The 24,697-nt window shown below is 27.7% G+C and overlaps 1 protein-coding gene and 1 long non-coding RNA gene across 2 annotated transcripts; both read right to left on the bottom strand.

Annotated features, from left to right (window-relative positions):
* Window positions 1-255: 255 nt before the first annotated feature.
* LOC136091724 (uncharacterized) lies at window positions 256-738 on the bottom strand. Its single transcript, XM_065819431.1, has one exon. The coding sequence runs from the start codon at window positions 736-738 to the stop codon at window positions 256-258; it is 483 nt and encodes a 160-aa protein (XP_065675503.1).
* A 2,331-nt stretch (window positions 739-3,069) lies between these two features.
* LOC136092196 (uncharacterized) lies at window positions 3,070-12,771 on the bottom strand. Its single transcript, XR_010644264.1, has 4 exons — window positions 11,987-12,771; window positions 11,775-11,893; window positions 11,569-11,642; window positions 3,070-3,310 (listed from the first exon to the last, which is right to left on the bottom strand). It is a non-coding gene; the product is annotated as an uncharacterized LOC136092196 (long non-coding RNA).
* Window positions 12,772-24,697: the final 11,926 nt, after the last annotated feature.

Here is a 24,697-nt window from a genome sequence, read left to right as displayed (position 1 = left end):
GTTTTTCTGTTTTAGTTGCTGCATATACTATGCATTTTCTGCTTGACAGGTAACTTTTAAACCATAGTAAGTTGTTGCTTAGTATTCCATACAGCTCTAATTTTTTATAAGAATATTATGGTTAACAGTGTCAAATGCTTTTGACAAATCAATAAAAACTCTTAATGTATAGCAATCATTATTGAACCCATTGTATATATAATTTATTAGCTCGACTACCGCTTGATCCGTTGAGTGATTCTTTTTGAACCCAAATTATTTATTAAACATTATATTGCTCTCAATTAAATAGCTATTAAGTCTATCATACATAATTCGTTCTAACAGTTTTAAGAAGCACGGTAAGACAGAAATAGGTCTATAATTAGACATATTTGTGTCATCGCCAGATTTAAAAATAGGTACGATCTTATCAATAATTAATTTCTCTGGTACAATTCCGAATTTTAGTGAAAGGTTAAAAATGTAAAACAGTGACGGTTCAACTATATCAAACACTGCTTTTACAACATTCACGCTGATTTTATATACGCCAGCGCATTTATTATTTTTTAAACAGTTGAAGGCATTTCGCAACTCATTTATGTTTAATTTTACTTCTTTCATAGATGTGTTGGTTGATTTCATATAAGATTCAAAGTTTGAGGAGTTTTTTGGATTTTTATCAGCTAACGATGGGCCAATATCAAAAAAAAATTTGTTGAGCTTTTTAACTATGGCTTCTTTATTATAAATCATTTCCCCGTCAACTAAAAGTTTTTGTGGCAAATTGTTTTTTGGACATTTATTTTTACCGAATGTCTGCTTAATCACGTTCCACGTTTTTTTGTGTGTTTCCGCGTGTTATTTCCAACAAGCTTGCATAATAATTTTTTTTTTTTGCGTATTTCTTTGTTTTTTCAAACATGTTTTTATATTTTTTGCAATTTAATTCATTTTTATATGTTTTATGTTTTAAATACTTTTCATAAAGTTTTTGTTTTCTCTTTGATGATTTACACAAACCTTCGGTCATCCGTGGGTTTAAAAGTGAAATAGAATTTATAACTTTTTTTTTTACAGGAAATGCTAAATTTTAGAGTATACAAAACTGGGCCAAAAATAATTCATACGCATTGTTCACATCTTGAGATTGTAATATAAGATTCCAATCAGTTTTTTTTCAGATAAAAGATTTCGAAAGTATAATATAGAGTTTTTATTGGTTTGTCGTATTAAGATTGTTGATTTAGAGACAGAACGGTTAAGGGTTGTATTATCTGTAATTAAGAATATTAGGTAATGATCAGTTATGTCGGTTTTGATTATACTCGATTTTAAGAAACAATTATGACAATTGTTAGTGAATATATTATCTAGTAACGTCGACGAGGTCTTAGTTATTCTCGCTGATTTATTACTCTTGTACTTAATGCCATATGTGCGTAAAGAACTTGAAGAAAATATTAAATTTTGATTAGTGCAGAATTTTTTAACTTCTTGTGGTTATTTTGGGACTACCATTTTACGCGTAGACTTATTCGTCAATTTTGTTATTTATTTAAGTGTTGAAATTAAGTGACACAAGATAAATTTGTTAAAACCAATCTAAGATTAAATAAACTTTTAAACAACTTTATGTGTCTATATTTATTTTCAATTTATTATGGAGTTAAATCTAATTTTTAAAGACCGCCCCCCTAGGTACAATTTAAAAAATGTCTATTGTACCTAGGGCCACTAATTTTTAAATTCTTCTACATGACAAACTTTTATAGTATAAATCAATATAGTTATACTAATACAAAGTAATTAGTATATTGATGTGATCATATCACTTTCACCATTTTTCGCCAGGTCTAGGCCTTTGAATTTGGGCATTGAAAATAATCCGGCCTTAGAGATACGAGCTTCCCCTACACTTTGTTAGAGACTTTGATTGAAGCTTCATGTTTACGCGTTTTTAGATCGATTTTTGATTTTTTTTTTTTTTTTTTTTGTGATTTTTGTGATTTTTGCGAGCGGTAACGTAATTTATTAAGTGCTTGTTGAGGATTCTTTTCTCTTAAATTATTTTGTTAAAAGGGAAATTTTATAAAACAATCTGCTTAAAAGTGTATTGAGTTGCGCTGTAGTTTCGATTTTTTTCCAAGTTTCAGATGTTAACTTTTTTTTCATTAGAATTCTGTGTTTTTTTATAAGTAAGTTTAAAATGTAATATCATTTTAACTAGATCAGGTATCAAAAGGTACATGTATTAGACTGCAATAGTTATGAACTGGCAGAAAATGGTTCACAATTTCTTTGGTTTTATGGGAATATGTCATGTACTGTGAGACAAATTTTTTTAAATTAGTTTTTGCTTTGATTTTATAAACAAAAGTGTTGGTACTGACTATGACTTTCAAGTCACAGAACCGACAACACCGGGAGAGCCGGGGGGACATACCCCCTCTTCCATACGTTTTTTCTAAAGAACCTTTTTTTTCTATAGAAAGTTCTAGATATAGAGGACTTTTTTTTCAAAACTGACGATTGTGCCCCTCCACTTCTAAACCCGTGTCGTCGGCTCTGAGTCAAGTTTAAACTTAATGCAGAATTTCTGTTTGTTTAAGTTAATATTTAATAAAGTTTTAATTTAAATTAGAATCTAGTACTAAATTATTTTTTAATAATATAAGAAGTACCCTATTGCTAAAAATTCTACTAGAATACTACAATGTTATATATATCTATTCTCATTATATTTGTTTATACAAATTATAAATCTTAACAGTACTGTTAATATTTATAATATGTATAATATGATATATTATATTATATTATAATAATAATATAGTATGATATATATAATCTAATATATGATATATAAATATATGATACTAAATATAACATGTTATACATTATTTATCATTTTATATATATTACAAAATATAACGTAAAAAATAAAAAATAAATAAATAGTATGATACCGTATTTGATTTAATTATATTATATATATATGTATATAAAGTACTGGAAAAATTATTATGGATTTTTAGGATTGTCACTAAACTCCATTAATTAAAGCAGCCAAAATGTTTTCAGTGGTCAATGATATATATTTTTTTAATGACATACATATATATATAGTAATGAGGCTATTTTATTATCAAATATAATAGGTTTTTTTAATTTTAGGGTCATTTAAGGGCTAGACAAGAAAAGTTGCTGAAATTTACCTGTAAATTCTGAAATATGTTAATTTGAATTCGCGTCACTTTCTTTTACTCTCTGCGGTGTACGTTGTACTTGGTATGTACTTGGACTCTACAAATTCTAAGTTTCAGTTCTGAAAAAATAAAAAAATAATTGTTCAGCAAAATCTTTGACATTTTTGACCAATTTTGAAGTGATGGGGAAAAGAAAAGACCTAGGCCCTAGAAAAAAAGAAGAAATCTGTGTTTTGTTGGAAAATAATAGCCTAATACAAAAGGAGATAGCTATGAAATTGAAGATTTCAACTCAAACAGTTAGTGCAGTGAAAAGAAAGATGGATGAGGATAGAAACTTTGAAGCTGGAAAAGTTGGAAAATGCGGTTGTAAAAGAATCACTACCCCCAGTCTTAAGGAAAAATCAAAGTAATGGCCCTCAGAGATAGAAGAAGTTCTTGCAGGAAAATATCTACGGAATTTGCTAGTCTGGGCATTAACGTAAGCCGTAAAATAGTGAATAATCGCTTGTTGGAGCGAACAAAATAAAACATGCTAGGCATGGATAGGCCGTTGATCATGAAAGTTGGATGCAATCAGATTGGTCCAAGGTAATCATTAATTTACCTTTCTGTTAGATCTCTGATAGTATTGAATTCTTGATTTCTTTCAGTTTCATCATATTTTCTTACTAATATCAGTAGATGTTAACTTTTTGATCATGACTAGTAATGTAATATTTGTACCATAATTTCTTTGAAACTTATCTGGCATTTTTTTTGTTCAGGTTGTATTCTCAGATAAATCAACGGTTGCTGTGTTGTATAATAGAGTCCAGACCATCAAAAGAAGGCCTGGAAAGGAGTTTAAGCCTGAGTGTCTTAAGAAAACAATGAAGTTCCCCACTAAGATAATAGGTATGGGGAGCAATATCCATCTATGGAACAAGCTGTCTACATAATGTGGAAAGAATGATGAACCAGAGAAAGTATATAGAGGTGTTGGAGAAACGTTTGGTTCCTCAAGTCAGAGACTGGTTCACTGATAAGGAATTTCAACAGGATTGTGGTTCTTGCCATATAAGCAAGTTGTCAATCAGATGGTTCCGAGACAATGATTTTTCTGTACTCGGATGGCCTGAGAGTTCACCAGATATGAACCCAATTGAGAATTTATGGGATATTTTTAAAAGAAAAAATACACAAAGTTCCAATTACTAAAAAAGAACAGCTTATAGAGAGGTTAATTCATGTTTGATTCCACAGCGAAATAATCGCTAACTAATGCTGTAGTTCAATCATAGACATATCCAAGAGAGTGAAAGCATTGAAAGCGGCCAAAGGTGGTTAAACCAAGTATTAAAAACTTTGCTTTTGAAGTAAAAAACTTGATTATTATTTAAAACCTGAGAAATCCATAATAATTTTTCCGGTACTATATATATATATATATATATATATATATATATATATATATATATATATATATATATATATATATATATATATATATATATATATATATATATATATATATATATATATATATATATATATATATATTTGTGTGTGTGTGTGTGTGTGTGTGTGTGTGTGTGTGTGTGTGTGTTTGAAAACAGGGAAGAAGAGTCGTAAAAAAAAAGTACCAATTCCGACTCCGACTCCGACTCCAATCGTTAAAATTTTCAGTACGACACCAACTCCAAAGCAAAATTTTTAAAAAACTCTTTGAATTCTTTAAAAAATATTACGAGATAATTAAAAAAAAATTTTTTTGTTAAATATATGAAAAGTCCTTTGAAGTCTTTAAATATTTTTTACATGCACGCGCAATACCGAGAAGTTTTACTATTGGAGTAGGAGTCGTGATTTTGTTTAGCGACTCCGACTTAGCTAAATATGTCGTGACTCCAACTCCACAAATGTAATGGTGATTTAAAAAAAAATAAAAAAATAACAGCAAGAATAATAAACGACTCTTCAGTTAAATATTTTCATAATTTTTTATCAAGTGTTAACTGGGATGACCTGTTACTGAATCTAAACGCTGATAAAGCCCACGATATATTCACATCTGAATATTATAATAAGGCAATTTCTGAAGTTTCAAAATTGGTTAAATCAAAAACGCTATTAAACGCCTTTTTGTGTCAACTTTAAAAAGATCTAAAAAAAACTATTATTCAGATCAATTAAAAAAAGCATTCAAACGATCCTCAAAAAAAAACAAGAAAATTTTTTCTTGTTTTAAAAAAACGATTTTTTGGAAAACTTTCTTAATTACATTCTTAATTAATTACCTTTAACACGTTAAAAGAAGTAAAATATATATTTTCTAAAAGATTACATAAATTTTTCAATGCAAATGAAATTTCCAGATTTTCAAAAGAATATACTAGCAACAACAAAAATAACGTATAAAATGCAAAACAGCATAATCTATTACTGAATTTGAATACGTCTTTGTGTTGTAATAGACTTCTTTTTTACCAACATGTCAAGATCTATATTGTCCACTAAATCTTTTTATGACGCCAACACATTTATTGTGTTGGCGTCATAAATATGGCATTAATGACGCCAACACAATTAATGATCCTAATCTAGCATCTGACATAGCAGATTGCAAAATATTTTTAACAATTTTTATTTTGCTAAATGCTCTTTCATCACTTTCGCAACAGATACTGAAAACACTTGCGTTTCGGAAATGCTCTCCGTTTATGACGATCTTCGTATACTTTTAACACATTGATTTCATGCTACTTATTTTAAATTTCACGATGCACATCAAATTCTTCTTTTCTATTTCGTTCAATAGATTGTATCGTAAACAATACAATTATTTTAGCATCTAAATTGTTCGACTCAACTTTCTACAACTCGTCAGTAAGAATATTTGTAACTGTTTTTGACTAATAAACTTAAGCATAATGATAAAGTTTGGATTCACGATCTTTTTAAGTACTGATACAGCTTGATTTTTTGCTTTCTTATCAAATAAATCAGACTGACTTCTTTCATAAAAAAATTCAACAATAGGTTTCATACTTATCCAAAATGCTTAAATGGATTCTGAACGCGCTGACCATCTAGTTTTTGATAGATTACGAAGTTTCAATTAAATTTTCAATGGACTCAAGTTTAGAATTAAGTAAGCTGAGTTGTTCAGTACTTGGAGAAATAAATACGTAGCACATTTCAAGAACTTCAAAACATTTGAAGCCATTTTATTTCTTTTAACCGCATGTTCAACAAAAGTATTAGTTTGATGAGCTTGACATATAAGTTATAACTTGTTTTAGCTTTTCTGAAACTTTTGCATGAACTCCTTTAAAGTTTCTGGACATAGAGTTGACGTAATCGTGTCCTTGAAACACAATACAATTGATATCAAGTTGAAGGAATTGATTGTCGATATTATTAACTTTGCAATTCCATTACCTGTTTTGTCAGTTATCTCGCATATCTGCATAATTCTTTGTTTAATATTACAGTTATTAGCCACGTACCACACGTACTTAACAGCAATTGCTAACCTATCTCTGAGAGACACATCAGGAGTTGTATCTGCCATAATTGTATCTGCCATTGAAAAATCAATGTTTGATTAACTTCGGAAACTTGTCCAAGTAAATTAATGACGTCGTTTTGGGATTTAGTTAATATTTTCTCGACATAAAATATACCAGTTGTGTGAAATTTCCATTTTCATCCCGATCTTCTCCACGAAAGGTTTGCCAACTCAATGATCAAGCCAAATTAATAAGATTTTTTTTAACACACTAATTAGACTCCGTTTCATCTTTTTCACTAATAACAATTTGCCTTTTTTCTTATCCAAAAGGAGATTGATATGTTGAGCACTATTACAATAATTGCAATAGTTTAATAATAAAGCTTTATGAGATTTTTATAAAAAATTTTCTGACAGTTTTCTTCTTTCACTTTTTTTTCCTTGACTCTTCATTTTATGCCACTTGCGGATACCGTTTTGAACCCAAACAACTTCACTATTCTCTCTACTTGGTCCATTTGGAAAGAGAAAGCATAGTAGCAGAATGCGCAATCTTTAAGTATGTTGCACTCTTGGTGAGGGTATTCTTTGTACCACAACAATGATATATTATATAAACTAGATGTCTAACTTTGATCCGAAAAGTGAAGCCGCCTTAGACCTTTTTACAAATAACGGATTAAATTTGTAAACAAATGTGATTTAACTTTTCTTATCTAAAATGACGTAAATATATTTTAAATATAAGTTCTATTTATTATTTATGTAAAAGTGTTAAGAGGAAATTATAATTCTTGTTAAATAATAATTTATGATTCCTAAATTCATTTTCGATTAAAAAGGGATAAAAGTTTCAAATAGAGAAGCGATAGACGCTTTTAAAGCATTTTTATGAATTATAAAACATTTTAGTTAACGTAAGCTCATAAAAAAAGTTTTATAAATATTTTATAGTTATTAAATCGTTTGAATTATCTTTAATTTATTGTGAACTTTTGGCTTGCATTTTTAACTTTGATTCCACACATCGGCTTCAGCTTTTGCCTATTTTATAAGCAAAAAAAAGCGGCTCCATTTTTTGTCCAATAAAATCCCCCAAGTTAGACATCTAGCTTATATAATATATTGTCGTACTTCAATGATGAAAAACGATTTTGCTTCCTTTTGTCAATATTTTTATTGATAGGATAGTTATTAAGTTTTATTTGATGTGGCCCGAGCTCAATTCGTTTCTTTGATTATCATTTTCAATTTTTGGACGCTGACCAAGACCATGCGAAAGAAAGATATTTTTTGTAGTAAGAGTTTTTATATTATCATATTTTCTTTGGTTAAAATGTTAGCAAGAGCTTGGTCAATGGTGTCTAGTAAATTCTCTGCTGAAATTTCTACCTCGCAGGCAAGCTCTGTCATTTCAATGAGAAGTTTTTCCAAAAATTGTCTTAATCTAAATTTTTCACTTCTTCTAGTTTTAAACCACACTCACTTAAAAACAATCACACTAATTTAAAAGTTTATACAGCTTTGCAAATTTACCCACCGAATCTGACAACGTAGTTTCTTTTGCCAATAAATTAACATCACTCGGTTGGGATTCTAGTAACAGAGTTTGATCACAGAAATCCAAAATTTCAGGCACTGCTATTATTTCATCATTATTAATATCAATGTTTTCACTCTCATTTATCATCTCCATTTAATTTCAGACGGTTCATTTTTAATTTTTTCAGAGATTTTAGACAGATTTTCATTGATACTCATTTCCACTTCATTTGTAATGTTGCTTGGCTTAAGTTCTTGGACATTGAAATTAATTTTGAACAAACTTATATTGCTACACGATTGGGAATTGGTTGCCGAATCGGTTTAAAAAGGGTTTCATGGTGCGTCATACTTCTCATAAGGTATTCCTTTATGATTTCGGATATGATCTGTATGATAATTTCAATTATGTGTCATCTGATAATCATTATTAAAAATTGAATGTGAATAGTTCTTGACTTTGCATTTGACTTTATATCTTTTAACACCAGGATGTGGCATCCAGGATGTGTCATCTTGAACCCAAAATCTAAGATAATAACAAATTAAACTAACAAAATATTTGCCTTAAAAAATATATAAACAAATGTTTTAATAAATTTCAAGCTTTTTAAAATTTTATATGTAAATACGTAACTTACACGTATAAACAAAATAGTTTATTTCGTCGTTCGCCAAACCTCCATTTTTGAAATACTAGTACCAAATTTCTGATAATAATAACAACGCTAAATAAACTTTGAATTCTTCAGTGCAAATATTATGTAAACAAGTCTATTGATTGAGATTCTTGCTTTAAGTTAGTAAAAATACTTTTTAGTAAACTTAATGTACTAAATATTTTTAAATTGGATTTTTATCATATTCTTATATTTATGTTTAAACTTGATAAAAAAATGGCACCGTTGTTATTTAACTCTTTATGTAAAAAAATTATTCATATATAAAGCACAAAATTTTTAAATAATATAGGCAATCCAACACCTGTTAATCAACCACTAAATACTCAATAGCAAACCAAGGACCTAAATTTTGGAATACACTTTTAAACGATAACCTTAAGACACTCGCTTAACCAATTTAAAACGCAACTTAAACAAAACTTTTTACTAAACGACAATAAATTAAACTTTTCAAAGGCGTTTAAATAAGATATTCTTGTGAAATGTTACAAGATTTTTTTACAATTATAAATGGTTTATTACTGAGGATGTAAAAAAAAAAAAAAGTTAAAAAAAGAAGTTCTTAAAATCGTATATTATGTATACTTCAAATTCATGTATATGCATGTGTTAGAATTATAGTTTTTATTTTTATGTTTTTATATTTATTTATTTTCTTACATATATGAGCGTGAATGTGGATGTAACCATTCACTTTTTACCTTTTTTCCTTTTTTTATCTACATATTTTTCCTCAATTGTTTTGCATTAAATAACTAGGCGAGCTTATTATATAAAATGATAAAAATTAAAAATATTTTAAAATAATTTATTTATTTGTTCAATTACATAAATATTATAAGGTATGGAACAATTTGTTTCCGGTTTTTTTTGGTTTCGGTTTTTTAGTTAATTCCCATTTAATTATATTTTTAGTAATTTTAATGGTATTAAAAAATGATTTTATCTTTGGATTTTGATACACGGTTTTTCTAACTTAAGTATCTTACGGGGATTAATTTTTTTTTTTTAGTTTTATTTATGTTCTTTAAGAAGTCCTTATGGTCTTATCACAAAACACCGCGGATGAGCATTTAATAGGAAATTCACGCCTCCTTCCTAACCGATGTCGCAAAACTTGCCCAGAGGTTGGGGTTTGAACCTCAGATCCTTTGTTTCTGAGGCAAGTGCGCTGCCACTGCGCCACGGATGCTCAATATTATGGGGCAACTATAGTTTTCTTTTTGCCCCGGTCATGTAGGTCTTTTATTCATGTACTTCGTAATAGTAAATATTCTTTAACGGCGAAATGTATATACATATATATATATATATATATATATATATATATATATATATATATATATATATATATATATATATATATATATATATATATATATATATATATATATGTATATATATAGACATTTTTTTTTTTTAAGAAACACTTAGTTTTTATGATAAGAAACATTATTTATAAATTAAATTACACTTTGTTAAACTTGCTATAGGGAAAACGGAGAAAAATGTCGAAAGGGGCAAGATGGGGGCACGATTCAACTAAAAAACTTAAAAATGGGTGAAAACGAAACTGTATTTAAATCTTGTATTTAAAAAGGCTAATTAGTTTTTATTTAATATTATTAATACAATTTTATGCATAAGTTTACTTTTTGCGCTTAGAAAAAAATAACTCGGTTTCGGTTATTCATGATGTATCCATTAGGTGTAACTTTATTAGGAGTATTTTGATGCGTGTTTATTTTGTGTTACTTTAGAGTAGTTAATAGTTTTTTAAATTTTCCAAAAATGGAGGTAGAAATAGCAAAAAAAGTCATCTTGCCTCGGTCTCCTGACCAGATGACAAATTTATGAACTTTTTATTTTAATTTTTATATCAAATTTTTTTTCTTACAAACTGAGAATTCATGCTAGCAATTAATTATTATGATATCATAAACATACTGACAATGAATTATTGCTTTATGATAGTTTTGCAGTAACTAAAGGCTTTCAAAATGTTCACCATCCTGCCCAGTCTTCCCCTATTATGTAATGTTTTATATTTGACGTGTTGCATTATGTTATGTCGTAGAACTGTAAAGTAATGAAGTGTAAATATATTGAAGTTGTAAAAAAAAAAAAAAAACACACCTTGCATATTTAATATTATTATCTATTATTGTATTACTGTATAATTGTATTATACATATTATAATTACCATATCATTATTAACATTATTATACATATTAGTTTCCATATTATTATTATTCAGTTTAAGAGGGACAACTTAAGACAACATTCCTGATACATATAAACCAGTGACTTATCAATTGAAGGTTCCTATAAGCAAAAATGGGCAGTTTAAATTTGGAGCCATTACTCACAGCTTTTTAGGTGGTGTACTGCGTTAACTAGGTGAGACAATTATTTTTCTAATTTATGAACTGAGTAACCAGGACAAATTTACTATTAATTTTACTACTTACTTCGAACAGTGCTTCCACGCTAGAAAAATCAAAATCATGAAGTTTCCATTTTATTTAACCTAATTTTCAAATTTATCAAGTTACAAATTTCTTAAAATTTGATAAATTTACAAAAAATAAAATAAAAATCTTCCATTTGTCTTAAATCGCGCGTTTTTTGCTTAAAATCTTGCAAAAATCTTACCTTTTTTTTTTATCACAGCGTTACCGCATAAATAGCAACTGATCGATATCGAAGATCTCCGCTTTCTGGTTGTGCTAATGGAAGATAAAAAAACATTAGACATTCTTCTTGATAAAATTTTTGCAAACTGCAAAAAAAGTTTAAAATAAACAAAACTGTTTTCAAAGCTATTTCATTTAAATGGCATTCAAGACCACTTAACTTACTCAGTTTTAAATGACCATTCAATTGAAGTGGAACGACGATCTGGTTTATGGATGGATATTCTTTATTCAATAACCTTACTACCAAAGGTCTTCATCAATAGTATAAAATACAACAGATCCTGACATGAATTAAATAACATTTTAATAATTAAAATTATTAATTTATTAGGGTTATATATGTTAAAAAATCTTTTGTACAAATTCAACAATACCTTGTCTAATAAGGCTACTGATATTTTGTCTTGCGCAAGACATCTTGTAACCATTTTCATTGTCTGCATATAACGCTTTCACCAGGGGTACCAAAATGCCCAATATAGATTCTAACTTCGCCACAGCCTTTTCGCGGCTGTATCCCTGATAGTTTGCCGCTGATTTTTATAAGTGGTCATTTTCTGGTAATTTCATCATGTTACTTATATGAATGGCTATATCAGCATGCCTCTCTAAATCACTTTAACGGTTTGTTAAGGGCTGGCAACATGCTTTATAATAAGATATAACCATTTTACTATTCTGGTTCGTCTTTTTTGTTAGCCATATTTAAAAACTTTGAAGGTTTACGTTTTGGCTTTTTATAACTGTTTACGGTTACGGTTTACGGTTTTGGTTTTTTGTTGTCTTCCTTGCTTTCATCATAATCTTACTTTTTTTTATTTGGAAAATCCAAAAAATTAAAAAAGAACTAATTAAACTTACTAGAATAGACTTATCGAGTTATTTATTATATTTCTAATTTATAAATTAGAAAGACCCAAAAACTTTTAGTTTTTCTTTTGAGTCTACAAATTGTAACTACTATGCATTGTTGATTAAAAAGAAAAAAAAATGATAATTTCATACCTTCTTTTTTTTTTTTTTTTTTGTGATGCTGGCTCATCAAGGTTTTCACATTTATTACCAGCCATATCGAAATTAGAATTAAACTGTGCCATTGATAATGTTGTCATCTAACATCTAGATTATTGTATTCATACCGTGTTAACTAATGTTTGAGATTTTGAATTGATCTAATTTATCACACAAACTATTATATATACAATGTTTAACTTTCTCGACAATAATTACAATCATCATTAAAATATGCACGAAGTATTTTTCCATACAAAGTTTGTCTCTTGATAATTTTTAATATTTATAATAGTTACTAAAATGTACACAAAAATTACTACGCAATAAATATCATTTATCGACGTGATAACCGGCGTGTACAATGTTATTTGGCCAAACTCATGATAGTAAAATAGATTTACACAGTTAATTGAAAAATATTTTTATTCCAAGTTAAACCAGAAAAACCTTACTAAAACATTAAATCTTACATAAAATCAAAAATCATAATTTTTGATTTTATGTATCTTACAAAATGTGATAAATCATGCAAAGATTAAAAAAAAATGCATTCCGAACCTCTATGGAAATAAGTTGATATATTTTATAATATGCTTATACAACTATAACAATAGTTAATACATAAATATAGTAATATAAATAATTAAAAAATATAAAATTCAGATAAATAAATAAAAATAATAATTTATTTGATAAATAAAATTTACGAATTGATTTAAATGTATGGTTATTATTGGCAAAGTTTTGACATGTTTTGTAAGAGTAAATTCTAAAATATTTGCCCTTTTACAAATTTTTTTCCCAGTTGATCTTTTTCAGACATTAAATGTTAGGAGCATTTTCTAAAACCAAATTTCCTATTATAATAAAATGTCTTATTATGCTGTGGTTCAGAAGTTTGCTTATAAACTATTTTAAGTTAAAGTTTTTGGTCAAATTTTGAAGTTCGCTTTTTTTAAAAACTAGTCAAACAATTTTTTTTAACGTTGTTTTTAAAAGCGCGTTTTTTTTTTAATTTTTATATCATTGACGATTTTTATTTTAGTTCTTTAATACTAAACAAATTTTTTTCTTTTTTCAATATAATAGTAATAAAAGTAACTTTAGAAAGATAATATCAAGGTTTATTTATCTCAATAGTTTTTTTAACATAAAATTCAGTTTAAAGTTTTGATCGAAACGCCTATCTATGAAATAGTGTTAAATGTTTTTGTACGACATAAATAGATTAGTATCGTCCCCAAACATAATCGTTATGTTATTAGAGCCTTTATATTATAAATAAGAGACCGGGTAAATAAAAATGAGCAGTAATTAGTCAGTAATTGATCAGCTTTACGTGAATAAAAACTAAGCAGTTTTATTCAAATTTTCAGTCACGTAAAGTTAAGCAATTTACTCAGTAATTGTTCAGCTTTACGCGAATAAAAAGTTAATCAAAATTGGTTAAGCTTTTATTCACGCAAAGCTGACCAATTACTGAGTAAAAGCAATCGCTCATTTTTATTTACCCGGCCTAAGGAATAGAAGAGGTCCTATTATGGATCTCACATGTATTATCTAGCAAACATGATGAAAATGTTTCATCGGGATAAATAGGGGAAGGCTGCATAAAATGAGCAGATTCCTAAAATGGTATACCCTTTTTTACGGTAGACTACTGATTTTTTTGCGAACTTTTTTGATTAAAGATATTCATAAAAGACAGTGTTATTTTAATTTCTTGGTTTTATAGTTAACATTTTTTAAATGTTTTATTGTTAAAAAAATTTACCATCCCCGTTATAATTTTGTATTATTCAATATTTTGTAGTTACGTTAGAACGAAACAAGATCATCAAAAATTTATTACATCCTCAATATTTTATGCTTATCTACTGCTAATTCTATGAGTTTTATGATATAATACATAAGCTGTCATACTATTCAAATTATGATAATCCTAAGACGAGATGATTGGGTGTGTTGAAAAAACGCAATTTTGGTATAAAGACAGTTATGTATAGTTTGGCACTTCAACATTTAAAAAAAAATGTAAAATGAAAACAAAACAAATACCATTAGTTAGAAACAAATATTAACGTTTAAAAAATAACAACTTTATTGTTATATTATTATTAGTTGAAAGTTTATGCAACTTTTAAACCTAAAAATTCATTATTTTTTTTATTGTATGACTTTTGACGTTTTTAGCGGTTTAACGTTTTTAAGAATCGCATTAACGTTTCCGTCATGTCTGTTCTTTTACAAAACTAACAATAAACAAGACCGTCATTCCAAACTAAGAATACAAAAATAAAAACTATAGTAATTGGAAGTATAATGACTTGGAAGGAAACACCTTTGACATAATAAATATGTGACAGTACTTTTTTTTAAATTGTTTCATTTAATGGTAATGCACAAAAGGTTTAAAAAAAAACATTATAAATTTTCAAAAATATTTAGGCAATAAATTGACCTTAATTTTTGAATCAAATTATCTCTAAAAGTTAAAGTGTTATAAAAATATTTTTGGTACCATTGATAAGCTATGGCTCTACCTTTTGCAAAAAAAAGTGATTGTATTTAAAGTAATCGGTTGAACGATGAAAGAACGTACACCTCAGACTATTTTGTCGGCATAAAACGTCAGATCTTTTTTCTTGAGCCGTGTTTCATCAATTATCAATATTACGCTCTCAGATGTTGAAGTGCCTAGTATAGTTGAGTTCTTTTTTTTGAACCCACCTACTCATTGTATCTTATATAATAAATTGTTTTCAGAAAAGTGATTGTGGATTCTGTTTTACATTATTCTCCTTAATTTTGTACTAAAAATTATACCACTACCCAGTGGGCATGAACCTGAAAAAGACGTCTTTAGAACGTTCAAAAGATGTTCAAAATACGTTTGAAACGTTTAAAAGATAACTTATTTACATCCCGTACCCACTGGGTAATATCATATTTATTAAATATTTAACCAGACCTTACTGGATTTAGCAGACATTAGTAAACCTGTTCTAATAATAATGAAAATAATAATAAAAACATTACTATCATTAGTATTGTGAAGCATAAAATTTGTCTTAAGATAAGTATATATCGTTAACGTAAACAGAAGTAGTATAGGTCTTTGCATAAACCTCTGAAATAATTACTTTCAACATTGTGCAAAATACAAGGTTTCTTGTTTTTTGATTTTCAGATAACTTAACTTGCTCTTTTATTTTACACCATTATTAGATCTTATCAGATCTGATAATCTTGATCAAGTGCTGTTAATAAATCAACAAGTATGAGAATAGTTTTTATTGTCAATACTATGAGAAGTTTCAATTTGTAAATTAGCTTTTCTATATTAAAACCCGTCCATGAGTCAAACACCTCAAGATTTTTTTTTTTTTTACAAAATTGAGCGTAATGCTTATTTAGATGGTGACTCAGAAGATGTATTAAAAGACGAACACAGAACTGTTAAAAAATGATGACAATTCTGATAGCAACTCAACAAGGGCAGAAATTGTAATTTTTAGTCTTTAAATAACTTTTAGACATAGAGCAAACTACAAAAATTTACATGTTTATACTTATGTCAAATTAGGATGCTTTGCAAAAAATTGCTTTTTTTTTATTCCCATGTTCAAAGCAAAAAATTGCTTTGAACATGGGAATAAAAAAGCTCCAAAATTTTGGCCCCTCCTGTCTCAAGCGTGAGATTAATAAGTTGATAAAATATTTTTTGTACTATTCTTAACCAGACTTATATTCAACGATAAATTTTAAGTTTCATAGTATAATCTGTCGTAGTAAATTCATCGATGAATTTAAATCTAGTTAAGAATAGTAAAAAAATGTTTAATCAACTTGTTGCTTTCACTTTGGGGCAGAGAGAGGGGAAAAAATGTTAAGATTTTTTTTGTACCCAGGTTTAAATCATCGCAATTTTTTGCAAATCAAATCAAATATATTTTGAAATAAGTTATAACATTTCAAGGAAATTTACAATAGTACAAGTACTAATATAAAGTAAATACCTGAATATACAACATAACGTTATAGTCAATGGTAAAATAGTAAAGCATCCTTATTTGACATAAGTACAAACATATAAATTATTGGAGTTTGCTCCAAATCTGGAAATTATCTCAAAGACTAAAAATTGTAATTTCCGCCCCTGCAACTCAATTGATGAGTTAGACTACGTATAATATGTTTAATATTACGTTTATTATTTTTTATTTTGCATAAAATAGTTTACATGATGTTTTTTTTGTTTTGTTGCCATTATTTGCTCATTATTCGTGATTTACTTATGACAGTCGTTTATTTTAGTTTATGTTTAGAGCAATCGTTTATTTTAGATCCCCTTTATTATTATTTCCATGTTGATTAATTTTTATTTTTATTTTAGATTGAACTTTGTGAAAAACAATTTTTGGTAATATTACACCAATTTTTATGATATCCGCCTTTCCAAAAATAATTCATGCAAATTACTTGAAAATTTCATTGGCAAAAATTTATCCCCACAAAATTAAGCTGTCGCAACAATTATCAAACTAAAGAAAATATTAAAATGTAATTGATTGTTAGCAGGGTGGAAACTTGCGTGGTTTAATGTTCAACAAATTAAAACTTACATTAAAGGCAGTTACTGGAGAGATCTTTTTAGTCACAAAGAAAATTATTAGAAACATAAAAGTGATGGCGTTTGTGTAAAAACATAAAAATGTGTATTAGAAACATATAAATGAAAAAAAAGCCGACCTTAATTATTTATGAAATATAAAAGAAAATAAACACGCAGATGTAAAATAGTATTATAAAATCTTTTTTCGGCGTCAGTTTACTTGACGTCAGTACTTTTATTGCGAGAGAATAATCAATTTGTTTTCGAATAAAAGACGTCATTGTTTCTAAGAATCTAAAAGGTATTATTAAATTGATCTTAATGCATTTTGATCAATTTAATTCAAATTTAAAATAGCTTGAATAACCTTTTAAAATCCAAAAATAGAATGTATTTTAAAATTACTTAGTGTTCACAGTTACTTATTTTAGGCGGGTTGACTTAGCTTAGCAAATTTAAATTTTACTCAAATTTACCCATTTTGTTAACTGGAGTATATATATTTTCACCATAAGTATATGCGGTCTTCTTGAGTCATGTTCTAATAAGATCATAACTCAAGAAGACCGCTAATACATGAAAATATTCTGAAAAAATAAAATCTTTTTCAGAAGAGTTTGTTTCATTTGTTCAAGAGACAAACCTTGAGGTTAACCCCGTAGATAAGATTGGATTTAAAATTTTAGAAAAAGAGTCAAGTTTACTTAGCAGTGCAAAGTCTTAAAATCTTGAAAAACTTTTCAAACTTTATTAACATTTAAACCAACATCAATGAAGGCTGGAAACTAGATTTCTCAGCCATAGGATTGCTTGCCCCAAAAATAAGAAATAGATTGAGCAACAATACTCTTGATGCTTTGATTTTAATGCGTCAGCTCTATAAAAATCTTATTATAGAAATGTAGTTTAAAGACAAAAGTATATATATTTTTTAATTTGTTGTTAAAAACTTGTGTTTTTAATCTAAAATGATTAAACTAACGATCCCATTTTTTGTACTATAGCATTGAGAAGAAGTAATGGATAAAATTATCCGGGTAATACCCGTGTAAGTTTAAAATTACCCATTACTCGGGTAAACTTTTTCCACCGGGTAATGGAAATACTGCTTTCTATTTTCTATACATTATAAATATTATTTTTGATAGCAGCCGTGGTGTAAGGGTTAAAGTTCTGGCTTCATAACTGAAAGTCCATAGTTTGAAGCTGTTTCTAGCCGTATTATTATTGTATTAAACTTTATATTATGTATTATTACAGTCCTTACTGATATAAGATTTAGCGATATTTAATAAACGACAACTGATTATTACAAAGAAGCCATTGATTCTATGCACATTTGCTTGTGGTTTGATATTTCAAAACTAACAGAAAATTTTACTTAAGTTGTAATCTGCACTCACTGTACATATTGGACCAACGTTGATTCATATGCGTTGAACCAACCTTAATCCGTATGCATTGGTCAATATTAAGTTTACACTTTAAAAACAATCAGGATTTGCGATGTGTTTACCATACGCTGGACAAATGTAATTGCGCTAGTTGCTTTTAGTTGTGTTGCGTTAGTTCGATAACGCTACAGCCAGATTAGCTTCTGCTTTTTGCACTAACTGCTTTTAGTTGCGTCGGTATTAATCTCAATCATAAATATCATTGCCTTATACATGACACTGGATCAACGTTGGTAAAAAAGCCGGCGTCTGCAATGGTTTTACATACGTTGCCCAAACGAAGGTATACTACCTGGGAGTGGATCAATTGATCTAATACAAAAAAACATGCATATACAGAACAATTTTAGTTCAAAAATAATTAATTTAATTAAAAAATAATTTTTGTTTTTATTAAAAATAAAAATATTATATCAGTTATATACTTAAATATATATCATTATATACTTAAAACATCAACTCAATCCTATGTTTTTTCATAACTGAAATATTTTTTGGTAATGTTGAATTAACTCTGAAAACAAAATATTAGTAGACAACAAGAAAATATTTCTTTATTGAAATATATGTAAATATTTATAACAATCAATCTAATTTCCTTTCTTTTCCGCCACCTTTTCGAAATGGAGCATATTTACCACCTTTTTACCACCTTTTCGAAATGTAGAATAAGTCAGACAAAATGCCATCAATTAAATTTTCAGTCGCTTCATCGTATTTAATAGAAGAAGCTGTAAATAAAAATAAGTTTTATATATCTTATAAAGGTATACCTTTCATAGCGCCATATAGTCTGGTAAACTTCTGTTAGTGTAACAAGATAAAAATAATCAGTCCTGACCTGAATAACAAGTTAACACCAGGAATAACATCTGGTTGTAAAAAATGCCTAACCTCGCTCATAATGTATTATAATCATATTAATGAAAATGAAACTGTAGACATTTAACATTAATTGCCCTTAAACCATTGAAATTATCCTACCAAATAAGAAGCCATTGTTCTAATATATACAGTTAAAAGTTTTTATAAGTTTTGACACAAAGCTGTAGACATAAAATTAAAAAAAGTTCTGAAACTAAATGATATAACTATTTAATAAAATACTTATTAAAACTCAATCCTGATGATTGTGTTTTTTTCGTCATCTAATATCTTGTCACTTCAACAAATTTAGCTACTGACAAAATAAAACTTATTGGGCTTATAAATTCACTATTATAATCAGGCTTTGTCACTGTGTTTCGGGATTTCTTATATCAGTAAGAAAATATAATACTCTCTTTTGAAACTCTATAACTTAAAATAGTTTCACAAAACAATTTTCGTTGAATATTTTTACAAACCTAATACAATTAAACAAAAATTCACTAAAAAATAAACAATAATATACTGTCTTCAGCCATCGAGAACTTATCAACGTTATCTAATTTTGGTACTTTGTTTCCTTTTTTCTTATCCTCACTAAAAGATAAAAGAACATTGCTTCAGGCTCCAAAATCAGTTACTGTCGAAAGCAAGTGTGGTGGTCAATACTGTTATTTTGGACTTGAGACTGGATTTTACAAAAAGCTGTTTTTGCAGATAGCATAAGGCTTCTGCTATCAGTATAGCTAACGGCTTGTTTACTTATTCACGTGAACAGCAGTACTCTAATGCCATTTCGCCAGTTTATGATTAAAAGAAGCATCGTTTTTTTCTATTTCTTCTTCATTGTCACTTTGAGACAAATAATCATAAAGAAACTCTTCACTTTCATAACCGCTTTCCGAACTTTTGTCTTCTTTTACTTAACTGATATTTTGTGTAAATTTTGAATTGTCATTATTTTTTTCGACTTTCTCTTCTTCACTACTAGAAGATGATTCTGCCAGAGCTAGAACATTAGAGTGGGATTTTTTCCAGTTTCTTAAATAAGTTATTAATTTCTTTTATCGTAAGAACAAGTAGAAATTTGAATATTAAATAAAACGTTTTTGAAAATTCAAAATTCAAAATTTCACACATAAACACCTTCTGTTTTGCACATTATACTAAAATATTGCTTTATTACTTTTTCGCTTTAACTATTTTTGCTTAAAGTACCAATTCAACGGACGGTTTTTTTATAATTAAGTTTTTTTGTCAACGTTTATTTATCGTTGAAACAACGTTAAATAAACAACGTTTAAATCGTAACGTTGTTTTAACGTTGAGACATAGTTGAACAACGTTGAAACAACGCTTCAACCAAATTTCAACGTTGAAACAACGTAGAAATGCCGGCTAGGCAATGATTTCAAATAAAAAATAAAAACAGGAATTTTTAAATGCAACATTTCATATCACTTCATTATATTTCTTATCTCACAAAAATGTGATAACATCTATGCACAAAAAGTTAAAAAAATACGCAAAATATAAATGAAAAATCAATGAAAAATTTTAATACTCTTCTATCAGATTAAAATTGAGATGACCTCCTTGATATTGAACACACAGATAAGGCATTTGATAAGTTTATTGATAAATTACAACAACTTTACAATACGGCTTTTCCTGTAGTTACAAAATGTGTGGAAAAAAAAAACATTATTCAACCCATGGATAACGCCTGGAATTAAAAAGTCGTCAAAATAAAACCAACGACTATATAATAAGTTTCTAAAAAAAAAACTTTCAATAATGAAACTAATTTAAAAAAATTATAAACGTGTTTTAGAGATGGTTATTAAAAAGTCAAAGAAATATTACTATACCGAGCATTTAATAAAATATAAAAATGATCCAAAAAATACTTGGAACATAATTAAGGAAGTATTTGGCACGAAACAAACTGACGGAAATAGTCTTCCTATAAAATATAAACATTGAAAATAAAACTATTACAAATAAATCTTTAATTGCTGAAATACTTAATCGATATTTTTCGGCGAACGTTCCTCTTTAGCGTCGAAAATAGAAACTACTGAAGTAAACTTTGAGTCATATTTTACTCCTAATAAGACCTCTAAGATGTATAACTATGAAATTACTGAAAAGGAACTTTTAAATATAGTATATCTTTTAAAACTAAACAAAAGTGTGGGGTATGATAATATTAGTAGTAATGTAATTAGAAATTCGATAAAATACTTAACAATCCCTCGTTTACATATTTTTAATCTAACTTTAAAACTAGGTATTTATCCGAAGAAACTTAAAATTGCAAGCATCATACCTATTTTCAAATCAGGAGACATTTCTAATCACGAAAATTACAGACCAATTTCAATTCTACCTTGCTTCTCGAAAATCTTAGAGCGAATTATGTATAACCGAATTTTAACTTTTCTAAATATAAATAATATTCTATCTAATAAACAGTTTGGATTTCAGCCAGGGTATTCAACTGACCATACCATTATTAATATTGTTCACGATATATTTAAAGCATTTGACGAAAGTAAATTTACCCTCGGAATTTTTATAGATCTTAGCAAAGCCTTTGATACAGTAGACCATAGCATTCTTATAAAAAAACTTGAAAGTTATGGAATTAAAAGCACATATTTAGAATGACTCAAAAGTTTTAAACAATAGAAAACAGTACAAAGCACACGAAGAAGGAAAAACTGATTACTTGACTTGCGGTGTTCCCCAAGGCTCAATTCTGGGTCCACTTTTATTTCTTATTTATGTAAACAATTTCCATAAGTTTTCAAACATTTTAAACTCAGTTTTGTTTGCAGATGACACACATTTATTTCATTCTAGTGGGAATGTCGACCTTTTATTTCAAATAGTAAACAAGGAATTTTTAAATCTAGCGGAATGGAAAGGCAAACAAATTGTTCTTAAATTTAAATAAAACTAAGTATACTCTTTTTCATTGAATTCACGATAAAGAAAATATTCCATTAAAACTTCCTGATCTTTATATTAGCAATTCTAAAATAATTAGAAAGTCATCATTAAAGTTTTTAGGAGTGATACTTGATGAAAACTTGACATGGAGAAAACACATAAGAACGATAGAAGATAAAATTTCAAAAAATATTTGCATTCTTTACAAAGCTAGGCAATTCTTAAACCAAAACTGCTTAAAAATCATTTCTCCCTCATACATTGTTATATAAACTATGCAAATATTGCATGGTGCAGCTCTAATGTAAGTAAAGTTAAAAAATGGCTTAGTAGACAAAAACACGCTGTCAGAATTATTTCAGGTGCAGATCGATTCCCACATTCTAAAGAACTATTTAAAAATCATCACATACTTAATGTTTTTCAATTAAACCTTTATCAAATTCTTATATCTATGTACAAACTTCATAATAAAGTCACTCCTATAATATTTAATACACTTTTCTTTAAAATTAATCACGTGTACCCTATAAGATTTTCAAATTACAATTATGAACAACCTAAAATGCACTATTTGTTTACTAAATTTTCTACTGCCATCAGAGGTCCTAAATTATGGAACACTTTATTAAATAACCAGCTGAAAAATTGTTCTTCGTTTTCTCTATTCAAACAAAAACTCAAACCAAAAACTTCTTAACGATGTTAATGAATTAAATTCTTTTTAAGATTCTTTTTTTAATTTTTATTTTTTTATATATTTATTTTTTGATTTTTAATTTTTTTTGTTTTTTAACAACTATCTTATTAACTGGTCTTTAATTTAATTTTTTTTTTAAATTATCCTATTAACTTATTAGTTTTTAGGTGTAATTATTATTATTATTATTTTTTTGCGACTTTATTTTGATTATAAATTAGTAACTGATCTTAACATACTTGTAAAATTTGTATTTATTTTTTATATGGTACAAAGTAATTTTATGTTTACATTTTAATGATTGTATATGCCTGATGATGAAAGCACGTCGGGGCGTAGTGATAAGGCAAATATTGTCTTCTTTTAGCCCCGATCATGTAGATTTTATTTATATAAAACGGCATTGTATTCTTTTTATTAATGACAAAATAAATAAAATAAAAATAAAAAAATAAATAAAATGTTCATATCAAGTTGTGATTCCAGATTGTAAAACAGTCCACCAAACTCGAGGTGGTGGCAAATAACATTTTTTTGGATTGCATTAACTTGCTGTCGATATTGATTTGAAACAATAAATTGTAAATGATGGCGGAAGAGATCAATAATGTTTTTGATTTGTTTTACCAGTCAATATTGTCCTTGCTTTTTTTTTACTTTTTTTTCAATAGAAAAAGAAAATAATGATTTTTTTTTAATATTTAGGTGCCCAAGAAGTCTTTACGGTCTTGTCACAGGGAACCGCGGATGAACATTTAATAGGAAGGTTACCCCTCCTTACTAACTATATTGTAAAACTTGCCCAGAGGTAGGGTTTGAATCACGGATCCTTTGTTTTTGAGGCAAGTACGCAACCACTGCTATTATGATCATGGTAATATATTACGAAAATGTTTATACGCTAAATAAGAAAATTTTTTATAAACGTTGGTAAAAACCTTGCAAACCCAATAACTCCAGGGAACAAAAATTTTAAATCAAATCTAAAAGAAGTCAACAGTGTAATGGATGAGCTTGAGGTATTGCCTAATTAACTTCGCTATGCTTTTCATACCATAAAACCAAAAATTGTTATCATTATTCATTAAACATTATGTGTTATTTACTTAAAAACTATGAAAACAGCGGAAACTTTATAATATTACAAAAAGCTACTTAAGCATTGTAAACAGTTTGTTTAAATTGATGTATCCTCCTCTACAAAGTTACTAAATATAATATTTGGTGTTCCCCAAAGGTCCGTACTAGAACCACTTCTTTTTTCTCATTTATGACAAATTTAATGACAGTAATGTTTGATGATGACATAAAACTTTTTCTGTCCAGTATCTTAAAATTTTTTTCATAGCATGAACATTGAGCTAATTAAAATTCCAAGAGGGATTATATCAAAAACTAATTGGACTCAGGATATCAAAAACTAAATGGAGGCATATCATTAGGTAAAATAGAATATTTTACCTAATGATATGCCTCA

The sequence above is a fragment of the Hydra vulgaris genome, chromosome 15 (assembly GCF_038396675.1).
Source record: "Hydra vulgaris chromosome 15, alternate assembly HydraT2T_AEP".
Classification (NCBI taxonomy): domain Eukaryota; kingdom Metazoa; phylum Cnidaria; class Hydrozoa; order Anthoathecata; family Hydridae; genus Hydra; species Hydra vulgaris.
This window is presented reverse-complemented; position numbering and strand designations above follow the sequence as displayed.

What these genes read in the sequence shown, in the direction of transcription:
- LOC136091724 (XM_065819431.1), bottom strand. Translation starts at nt 738, where the DNA reads ATGATTTATAATAAAGAAGCCATAGTTAAAAAGCTCAACAAATTTTTT.